Genomic DNA, 11,134 nt, shown 5'->3' with positions numbered 1-11,134 from the left:
CTGTTGTTTTTGTCAAGTTTAATAATAAATACAGCAAGAGAGAAATGAAATTTCAAATACAGTTGATTAAGGCTGTTGAACGTGGATAATTAAATATGGACAGATAATTACAACCTTAATGCAATAATTCACCATATATAAATGTAAACAAATATATAACTATTTACCTTGCTATGATACTATATACATTTTAGGTATCTGACCTACACTAATGCATACTGTATATATTAATATTAGTAATCATTCAGTGGACTTCAGCCTCTGTGCAGATGCAGGCAGACGATTACTCTTCCTTCTCTCTGAGTTTCTTCTCTTCCTCACTCGCTCTTCTCTTTACAGTTATCACCTCATCCAAGCGTTGGAGTTTCCTGACAAGGAATTGTGACATACGCAACCAGTCCGGCAGGAGAACTGTTAGGGCCACGTTCTGTCGGAAGAGAGGAGAGAGGCAGTGAAATGTTAAGGTGTTGCAGCAGCTGACAATTTGTAAGTGATCACAAGTCGCTCATCCCTCTGACCTGCAGTGCGTGGGACAGACACCCACTGGTGTAGCTGGAGTGACCCACGGTGTTCAGAGCTTCACGTGCGAACCCTGAAGCACTTTTCACAAAGCAGTTGGCTTTCATGTTGTGCGTCATGTTGGAGGACACCATGAAGGGGGCCACACACTGGGGAAACATGAATTGTTGTTACATGGGTTGAAAACACCGATGAGACTGAAAAACATTTAGTCCTGTGGAGAAGTATCCAAAGCACAGGGAGTTTGACTGAGGCAGCTTCACATGCTTCAGATAAAAAAAGAATAAGTCAGGGGGAGCCGTGGGGCGCAAAGTTTAAAATTAGAAGCTGCATTTTTCAACAAATTAAAAGACTCTGCAAGCACAGCAGCTCCAGTAAAACTCAACAGTCTCACGTTATGGCTTTAAAACCTCAAGTGAAATAATTACCTCTCTACTACTGCAGGCATATCTAGTATTTTAAAACTACACAACACCATTAAAACTGGAGCTGAGCTGATTCTAGACCAATGTTTTCCACAGGAATTTCAGGAGAGAAAAGCCAAATAAATGTTTGACTTGGTTGTATTCTTGAGTCTTCAATGTCTCACTTACTATAAAACCGGTTTAAAAAACAGTTTCACTGGTAGAACTAGCAATATTTTCAAAGAACTGTATATCATATTTAGTTTACATTATAAAACACTGCGTTTTATAATTTAAGATAATTCATTGATCTTAATGAAAATATAGGCACATACAGGCCATTCTAGTTGCTTTCATTTGCAGCTACCTGTTTGCGTTTCAGTACATTATGATTGCATGAAATAAGCTGTGTTTATAACATAGTGAGCGGAATCAATCCAAGAAATGTTTTGTTCAACATCAGGAAATGCTTCAAAGTGAATGAACTTTCAAACATTACAAATCATATAAGGGCTGGTGTGCTGAAACTGGCATAAAAGAGGCTTATTCATATATATTTAATATGTTCTAAATGTGTAGATGGGAATTTGAATCAATGAACCAAAAATGACAGGAGTGATAGTTTCTGGGCTCAGCTTGTGTTGCATACTTTACCTGCACATTAATTCCCTTTCCCTTGTACTCAGCGTTCAGACACTGAGAGAAGTATGTTACAAAAATCTGGAATAAAAAGGAAACACACACGGTTACAATCCAGCAGAGCATCGGGGAGCGTGTTTGTGCTAATGAGTGAATATGTGATCTGATCAGGGTGTTTTTGGCTGTGGAGGACAACCTACCTTGGTGGCGGAGTAAAGTGACAGCAAAGGCTGCGGGCGGACGCCGGCCTCAGAGGAAATATTGATGATAAGCCCCTTGCCTCTGTATCGGAGAGGAAGATAAATGTCCAGTGACTTATTTTATCCTCTCATCATGTCATACCCACTGTGATAGTGTAAATATTTAAGACAATACCTTTTGATCATGTCTGGAAGTACCATTCTGGTCATCTGAGGTAAAACAATATAAATTAGCATATTTTGTTTTACTGCTCTAGTGGTCGACAAAACAGTGGAATCAACACACACAAACACACAACCCACATTCATTTACTGTTATCTTACCTGAGGGACAGACAGCATGTTACAGTTGATGACCTCAGTGATTTTCTGTTGGAAATAAAAGCACAAGGAAAACTCTGTAAATTAGGCCAACATGACATTCCCTCACGGCCTGAGGGAGTCCAACTAAAACATGCAGTGCATTTTGCTCAGGAGATTTGCATTTATAGCAACAACTTACCCGTTCAGGATCTGGTACATCCAAGAAACAGGCAAAATGATCAAAATAGGACATTCCTACATTGTTGACTGTGGGGGTAACAGAGACAAAAAAGGAACCTTTGTTAATAACTATTTGTCTTAAATGAATAAAGTAAATTGTGAATAAATAACTTGTCTCATACAATACTAGAATGACCCAAAAGTCTCATGATAAGATGGTGAACTTTTGTGCTACAAAACATTTCTTAACCTTGAGTTAGTGAACTATTAGTCAATGTGAATAATATTACCACTGCCCTACTCTGTCTTTGTGAGCAAGATTGCAATCAACAACTGAATGTATTTCAAAACAGCTTGATGGAAGTTTCAGGAAAGAACCCATTTAAGTCAATATCGAAATTATCAACAAAAAAATATCCTTTCTCGCAGTGTTGTGTAACATGAATGTATTATCAATGTTTGCAAGACGGACACTGTCTCTTGAGGCGATAACATCCTGTTGTTTGTCCTCTGCTCTAAAATCATTTGTCCTATTACCCAGAATTCCAATCTCCAGGCCTTGCAGTCCCTCAGCGATGGCAGGGTAGATGCTGTGGCCGTCTGTGAAGTCCGCTCTGATCGTGCGAGTCTTTCGTCCGTACTGATGCTCTGCAGGTGATAAAGGGGTCAAAGGTGTTTTTGCAATAACATCAGTAGAACACACAGTACTATTTGCACTAGTCTCACCTATTTCTTTGGCAACTATTCGCAGTTTATCATCAGATCTGCTCACCAGGACAACATCCAGGCCTCTACTTGCCAGCTAGAAGGAGACATGCGGACCGACAGGTTTGATCGTGCTTTCGACCAACAAATTAAAACTGTGACACTTCTTCTAAGACAGCTGTACTCTTGAGCTTCAAAATCTGCGCCACTTCTCAAACATATGGTGAGAAATGGCTGTTAGAAGGAACTTGCCGACTCACCTCACAGGCGTAAGCTTTACCAATGCCCGATGTAGCGCCGGTTACAACTGTACAGGGAAGGAAGCACATATACAGTTAGGATTATTAAAACATAATCAAAACTGACACTTAAGGAAATCACCCGTAAGACAACAGAGATATAACAGAGAGGGGTCAGAGGAGAGAAATGTGAAGCACCTCATCCCCCTGTTTCTGCTGCTATTCGTGAACAGGATCCTGGTCACACAGAAACTGAACTCCAGAAAACCTGTGTATTTTGTTCTCCTCTTTGAGGACATGTTATCTTTTTTCTTGAGCAAACATGTGATAAGTGGCAAAACACTGTGATGATCGCACAGAGCAGAACATGCTACTTAGAAATGGAGCTTTGCAGTTAAAGCAAAAGCAAATCTGTGAAATTAGTATGAATCTTTTAGTGCAATGATATATATTCCTAAAATACAGCTCTTACTGTAACTGCAGCGTAACATTACTGTAATAATGTCATACATTATTTACTTTATTCAGAGAGGAGCCAAGCTGCAAATGTGAAGCTGGGATTCTTTCTGCAACCATTTCCACCTTTTTAGATTTGCTTGGTAAGAAGCCCACTTTTTTAAATCCATAAATCAATAAAAACTGTAACCGTTTTTTTCCCACATTTGTTTGCATCACTGAATATGTGCATGATATAATGGATTGATTAAAGCAACTAGGTAGATAAATATTTGCAGACTAGTCAAGTAGCAAATTTTTATGTCAAAGTTACCATGTGGATATATATTTATATAGCCAGTGAATTCATGAAGTAAGTAAGGTTTGTGCATGTTGGTTATTGGGAGGTTAAATCCTGCACTGCACATTCAACATATAAGACAAATAGTCTGTGAATATTTTTACATTGACAGGAAAACACTGCTGCTGCTCGATAAGTGTTTGTTGTTTTTACAGTGAAACTTTGAACAGAAAATGAAGATGGAAAACTGACTCAAAGGTTTTGAATGTTTGCAGCCAGTGAGACGCCTGAGTCCCATCCAATATATGAACTGCTTATCACAGCCCTTATCAAACAGGCCTCACAAAGAGGAAGCCTGCTGTGTGCTGCTGCAGATGCGTAATGAAAGGGAACCTAAATATTCCCACACTTCAGTTTCCTGACGACGTTCGATTGTTAACTTATGATCTTCTCCACAACAGACGCTCACATGAACTGCACTGTCAACATGTGGCACTGGCAGCTTCTTCTCCTACACACATACAGTGATAGATGCTGTCCATTTTTTGTTTTTTCTATTAAAGCAACCTGTCATTAAGTTTATTTTATTTGACTTTACCTGCCCATTGCCCATATGTCCTTAAATCCATGTGCCAAACCTCTGCCAGAACAAACTCTCTGAGCCCACACCAACATCTCCAGGTCAGTCTCAGCAGGTGGAAAACGACCGTGAGGCCTCCAATGATGGTCAGTACTTCCCTGATTGAAACTGACATTCTGCAGCACAGATCCTGACAGCTCCCTTGTAGCACTGTGATGCTTGTAAAAGATGGTTAATCGAAATGAAAAACTTTTTTATGTACTCTATCACACAGGGCTCCTCCCACACTGCTCCAGCCCTCAAGTATGAGGGAGAGGCTGCTGAACAAGTTAAAACAACCCTGCAAGCCCACAATGTTCCTGGGATTTTCAAATTCCCTGCAGGATGAAATGCAGGAACTAAATTGTTTAGTTATAAATAATCATCAAATTATGATTATCAATATAAATAATATTAGTATTAAATCAAAATGTATAATGACGGGGCACCCCCCCTTGTCTCAATTTTACAAGTTCAATCAACAATATCAATCTCCAATTAATGTGAATAAAATGAACAGTGAAGGTTTGAATCCGAGCACTGACTGTCACAATCCAGCTGTATTCACACACATGCACAAATAAAACACTGGCTCTTTGAGTACAAATATAATTTATTGAAAACTATCAACACACGTCAATAATTCTTAGGTCAACAAATATCTACTGTACTAGACACTACAAACACAATAAACTATACTACACAACATGTAGTACCTACCCAACAGAACCCAACCACATGGTTCCCTGTTAGCATGACACTGTGAGAATAACATTGTTAAATCAATGGGAGACATCAAATTGCAATCATATGCATATATTTAAGATTACAACAAAAAGAAGGACATTACAAAGAAAATGTCAAACAAAAATTCGAATAATATTTCATGAACATATATTCTAATTCAATAAACAACCAAAATGAGTGATTTCTGTTAGGAGTATGAGCTCCAATATCCCTGAATGTGTCTGGATAGAACATGTTCAGAAAAAAACATCTCATTATTCAGTAAATTCAATAAATTCCCGTATATTTCAAACTTCATGGCAACAATTCATAACACAGACTTCTAGACATACATTAGTTACGTCTAAGCCCGAGCTGACATAACCCCGATGACATCACTGTGAGGACGTTTCCACAGGCCTATCCAGTAAAAAGGCCTGTCGTCATTACTTCCATCTAATCACCAGAGCTCAAAACAAAGCTATGACTTCTGAAGGAGCTGCGATGAAGATTAAAACGGTAACGTAGCTGCGAACAGGACAGTGTTCCTGATAAGGCTCCACTGCAGTGACAATCAGTCACGTTTTAATATCAACAGAAACGGTCCCGTACACATTCGCTCAGAATCAACGTCTGTGCGTGGATAAACCTGAACACGCTCCAGTTTAAATGTCTGACGGATAATATCTGTGATAGTGAAGATATCACTGCTCTACAGACATATTCACCCACTTCACCCAAGTAATGAAAAAGAGCTGTGTATCATCAAAAAGATAATGAATTTGACTGTATTGCTCTGATAAGACTTCCACTCATTCTGGTTCCTGTCTGTTGACGATTATGAAATTTAAGTAAAAGTAATTTAACACAAAGGCTTTAATTTTCTTTACCTCGCTGAATGGATGGAATAACAGCAGAGAAAAGTCCAGCAGATGTATTTATAGCTCTGCATGAGAAAAGTCCATAAACATTGTGCAGATAATTTTCCTGTTATAGTTTGGATTATATAACTTATAAGCTTTGTTTGTGCTTTGTGGTCTAATACTTGTTGTTCCTAATAGACTTAACATACGAATATTCCCATTTTTCTGTTGCGCTGCAGGATTTTAGTAATAATAAATATAACTATATGGTGACCCATTATTTTATATGTGAAATAGCAGTGACAGAGGAGAATGGTTTCCAGTACTCGATCACTAACAGGACAAAGTGGACAACTCCCCTGTGGGGCCTGAGACCTTCAAGGGATCTATTTATTAGCCTAATGCATCAGTGCAGATTTGATTGGTCAAGGGGACCATGGCAGTTGTAATGGAAATTGACTCACTTAACATCTTAGTTTATGCTTACATCAGACATGTCAATCTAGGGGAAAAGCTCAACATACACCTTATGGTGCACCCACTGTCTAGCATGTGAGCCCATTGTCTATTCAGGTCTTGCAGAAGTTGATCCTGATATCACCTTATCGTGTGACCTTTGGCTCTACTCTGGTCTAACTGTGTTTGTCCTTTGTTTGAAGAACTCAGCTGACTGACACAACACCCTAACAATGCATGAGAGTTTTTCCTCTCCAAACACATTTAGGATGCAGCATTTACCAAGAGAATATTAGGCTGGACTTGTGTCAAATTTCCATAGTTGTGTTTTGGGGCTTTATTTATATCTGACTAGCAAGGGCCTTTATTTCTGTGACCGGGACAATTTCCATGCATCTAGCTCATTCTTGGAGGTTTCACAGAGATCAGGATGTTTTGACTGATTTGCATCTTCAGTCAACTGGCTTCTAATCCCAGTTTAGTTTATTTGACAAACCACCAGAGGGTGTGGTATAGGAGCCCGTCGGGTCACAGCTGGATCTGACTTTGCCAGAGGTGCAGTAAGTGAGAGCTGCTCGGCTGACGCTCATGAACGTGTTAATGTAATTTAGCATGAGTCCGATTTGTTTCGCTTTATCCATATTTAAATATCAAAAGAAAAGAAGAAATCCTGTCTGTAAGTGTGAGCATGAAGACAACAGACAGTACAATCTAAGATTATGTCCAGCTAAAGGATGAGTGAGTTCCTCCAGTGATATATGAAGTGTGTGTGCTGGAGGGAGGAGGACACAGAAGGGGATTAACTGGGTCAAACCTACAACAGAGTGAGTCCCTTCATGAAGATGTTGGACCTGTTACTGTATTTACTATATTTATTGTTTGAGTCTCTGATACTGTCATACTTGTATATGATGCCATTAAAATCAGTGAATCTTTCAGTGTCTTTCTAATATATTTTCTTGGGGGTTTGACTACACAGTGCAGTCAAATCTGTCAGGTAACTGACCCACTTCTGATGCCAGAGGCTACGTAAAAGGAGGTTTCCTCTATTACCCGACCCACATTTTATATAAGGAACTGAGCGGCTTTCTTGGAGGATTCCCTTCCCTTCCTCTGAGTCTGTGACCCTCCACAGACCGAGTGATGTCACTGTGGGCGGTGGCCAAATTAATTCACCTGATCAATTTAGTGGAGTCATCCAGGAGGCAAATGTTTAAGCTGCTCTGTGGCTCCTCCCAAGGGTTTTTCTTCAGCGTTTGATTAATCAACTTTGACAAAAGCTTCACCGGAGAGAGAAAAGAATTCCAGGAGAGAGGTGTGCTTATAAATCACAGAATCACAGCGTCGCAAGTCATGTCACTGGGCATTGTAACTGTCCTCGAAACATAGACGTGTGACATTAATATGTCACTTGATTTATTTAAAAAAAATCTGTTCAACAATTCCAGAACATTGCAGTCATGAACAAATCCCAGGTCAGATGTGCTGCCCTTCTCCTCTCAGCACTGTGCTGGGTCGCTGCCTCTGTCGTAGGCTAAGCTGGTTCTTTGCTCGACTGGTGCCGGGCCGTATGTCTGACCTTCCTTCGGAGTGATCTCTGTCAGTGCAGTTAGCCATGTCACTAAGAGGCTTGCGGGCAGCGGATCAGTTGAGCACAGCCTCACCTGACTAATCTGATTACATCAATGGGGCTGCTATGAATGTGCAAGCGAGGGCAGACGAGAACACACACGACTTCACACTTCCATACGTGGTAGTATCACCTTTGTATTCATGACTCTCAGGTGCAAACACAGAATCCGTCTGTTCCGATGTGTTTCCCTAGTCATCTGGGAGCACCTTTTTTTGTCTTTTTTAAAATAAACGTGGAGTTTCCCTTTCCACCCCCACAGGCTTAAAATCCAGCTGTAGTACTGCAGTGTGGTGTGGGGTCGAAAGAGCAACTGCAGACTTTCAGTAGCTTACTACAAGATATTTTCAGCCCTTGGCTCCAGGTCATATTGTTCTTATACCTTCATTAGCATTGCCCCCCCATATATAAGGTGCTCATATTGACCTTTACTCAGCGAATATTATCTCCTGCAGAGCTTGAAGCCTCTGGAAGGAAGCTCAGGAAAAGCTCAGAGGCTGTAGAAACCTCCTGGTCTGAAGCCTCTAGAGAACGTGAGGGGAGATGCTCATATTCAGAGTAGCTTGACATGAGAAAATCTCTTCTTAATCAATATTCCCAAGGTTGTATTGCTATAGTCCAAGCTGTAATTTGCAGAATAACAATTGTTAGCTTCAGTTAGCATCTTGAGCTTCTGCAGGGGAACAGGACAAAGCATGTGGAAAGGTCTCAGAAGGATTTGAAATGTAGCAGAAAGGTTAAATGAGGCAACATACACAGGCTTAATCACTGCCCCTCGCTTCATGGCCCAAGTAATTACAAGCAATTCTATGATTCAATTATCAACATTGCAACATTTTTCCTTTGTTCTCGCCTGCATGAGTACGTTCGCTCCTTCATTTATTTTCCCATTTATTAGCTTCGGGCACATTTAATAGACATTTATGAGGATTTTGTGAGTTGAAACTGTCCCAAAAAATCCTCAGCTCTTGATTTCACGGAGGTGGAGGAAAGAACAGTGATTGTGTCCAAGCTTGGTGTTTTCATCCCAATCTTTCCCGTTCTCACTATTAAAAACGCACATTAATGGAATCGGCCTCACACATATGATCGTATGACATTTCCTCGGCTGCATCATGACCTCTGTTTACACCCTGTGCAAAGGAGACAGAGAATGTTCCTTTACTTTCACCTTCCTCTTCATCTCCTCCCTCCCTCCCTTCCTCCCTCCCTCCACATACACTCTTCCCACACTAGTATGGATTAAAAGCTAAAGAGAGCTGAGAAGTCAAAGCCTGCCAGTCCTTCCCTTTCTCCCCCTTCTCCTATACCTGTTACCTATCCCCAGCTCTTTTCCATATCTATTCTTTTTTTTTTTTATCAATCCCAGCTCTTGATCAAGGTTGCGCCTCCTTGTCGAGGACCGACCCCATTCCTCTGAGGAAACGGAGTCTCGCAAGAACAAAAGCAAACAACCTCGAGATGTGGAGATTAACTATGTACATCTTGGGACTTGGATGCAAAGGGAGATAACGTATTTTTGTTTTCTTTTGTAATTTTGGGTCCCATTTGGATTACCGATGATATTTTAAAAGATCAAAGATCGGTTCTCGTGCTGTACACTTCTGTAAACTTAATCCACCTGGAGTCGGGATACTTGGATGGTGCTACTCAACGACAGGTGACACTGACATGGCTACTGTGTAGAAAACTGCTCCGGGTCAGAGTTGATTCTCGTTAGACTTGTTTTATGTGATTGTCACTAATATAGTCGTGGTGTTGTGAACAGATCATTCATCATCATTGTTCAGATCTGTTTGCAGCAGAGTTTCTCCTGTAGAGGTCAAACATCAATGATCAATTCATCCCTTTACTAATTTGCTTTTAAAATTACACAATGAAAAGTTGATTTGACCTATTTTCATGTTCAGTTAGAATATTCCTCCCAGTGTTCCTCTTAACCAATTAGGAACTGATAAGCCAGTGTCAGTATTAGCCACTTTAGCAGGGGTGTACTGCATCGCAACTTGAAGACGTTGGAATGAATCAGGCTGTATTTTGTAATTTATGACGTTTTTTTGGAATACATAAAATAAAAATAGTCGCAGGAGGTTTCAAGGTTTGGGTTCAAGTTTTCCGAACAGAAAATAATTCAGCAAATTCCATATGTAAAGACCTAAATTATTGAATAAGGACTTAACTTTCTTTGTCATTCCTCGATTCGAGTTCATACATATAGTGCATAGAGTTCGTACTTGAGTCTTGGGCTTAAGCTTTTAATTGGCCCTTATAAATTAATATTGTATTTATATTTCTTCCCAACTCAATTCAGCAACATTAGCAAATTTTAGCATTAAATGAAGCTAAAATGTCCGTCAGGTTGGTCAGGCCTCGTGCTCAGCTGTCAGCATCAATACTCAGGACATGGATAGCCATTTTGAAGATGTCTGAACACTAATGTAAAGCTCGGTCGAACTGTCCTTTGTGTTTCTATTAGTCTAAATAAATTTAGACGCAGGTTTCGAGAACTGGGATTTGCAGAAAAGAAATAATCCAGAAATGGATAATTAAGAAGATCCCAAGAGATTGACTTTGGAGGTGGAAACAGAGACTAAGACCGAAATGGCAGATTTAGCCCCACGTTACCTGGCACTTGATTTTAAACTCCATGGGTCCGACAGAGCTAATCAGCTTGCTACTCACATGCCATTAATTCTCCAGGGAACAGCACCTGCACTCTGGGCACCATGTTCTCAGTGAAATTAAACAAAATCACCTCAACGAGATGTAAGTTCAGGTCAGGGATCACATCTGTTTCCTGACACCTTTTGAACCCTGAGATGTCCCTACTTGTATCGCAGGAAGCAAACTCACATCACGTTGTGTTGCAAATGTCCTAATTCATTCCACTTTTTTTCTTTCTTGGCAGTGATGGC

General features: G+C 40.2%; 1 protein-coding gene and 1 long non-coding RNA gene across 2 annotated transcripts; one reads left to right on the top strand and one right to left on the bottom strand.

The window, feature by feature from the left end:
- Positions 1–3: 3 nt before the first annotated feature.
- Positions 4–4,765, bottom strand: hsd20b2 (hydroxysteroid (20-beta) dehydrogenase 2). Its single transcript, XM_053441604.1, has 11 exons — positions 4,524–4,765; positions 3,211–3,257; positions 2,972–3,047; positions 2,783–2,893; positions 2,265–2,332; positions 2,087–2,131; positions 1,938–1,972; positions 1,763–1,844; positions 1,578–1,643; positions 519–668; positions 4–427 (listed from the first exon to the last, which is right to left on the bottom strand). Exons 1-11 carry the CDS (start codon positions 4,678–4,680, stop codon positions 284–286), a joined length of 981 nt encoding a protein of 326 aa, XP_053297579.1. The 5' UTR covers positions 4,681–4,765; the 3' UTR covers positions 4–283.
- On the top strand, positions 2,921–4,534 carry LOC128457080 (uncharacterized). The gene is made up of 3 exons (XR_008341899.1): positions 2,921–3,073; positions 3,718–3,788; positions 4,141–4,534. It is a non-coding gene; the product is annotated as an uncharacterized LOC128457080 (long non-coding RNA).
- Positions 4,766–11,134: the final 6,369 nt, after the last annotated feature.

The sequence above is a fragment of the Pleuronectes platessa genome, chromosome 15 (genome assembly GCF_947347685.1).
Source record: "Pleuronectes platessa chromosome 15, fPlePla1.1, whole genome shotgun sequence".
Classification (NCBI taxonomy): Eukaryota; Metazoa; Chordata; class Actinopteri; order Pleuronectiformes; family Pleuronectidae; genus Pleuronectes; species Pleuronectes platessa.
Note: the sequence above shows the minus strand (reverse complement) of the source record. Positions and strands in the feature narration are given on the sequence as shown.

What these genes read in the sequence shown, in the direction of transcription:
- hsd20b2 (XM_053441604.1), bottom strand. Translation starts at nt 4,680, where the DNA reads ATGTCAGTTTCAATCAGGGAAGTACTGACCATCATTGGAGGCCTCACG. An exon ending in CCTGGAGATTGGAATTCTGG is followed by an intron (nt 2,333 to 2,782) that starts GTAATAGGACAA and finishes TTACCCCCACAG; the next exon opens with TCAACAATGTAGGAATGTCC. An exon ending in GAAAGGGAATTAATGTGCAG is followed by an intron (nt 669 to 1,577) that starts GTAAAGTATGCA and finishes ATGTTTCCCCAG; the next exon opens with TGTGTGGCCCCCTTCATGGT.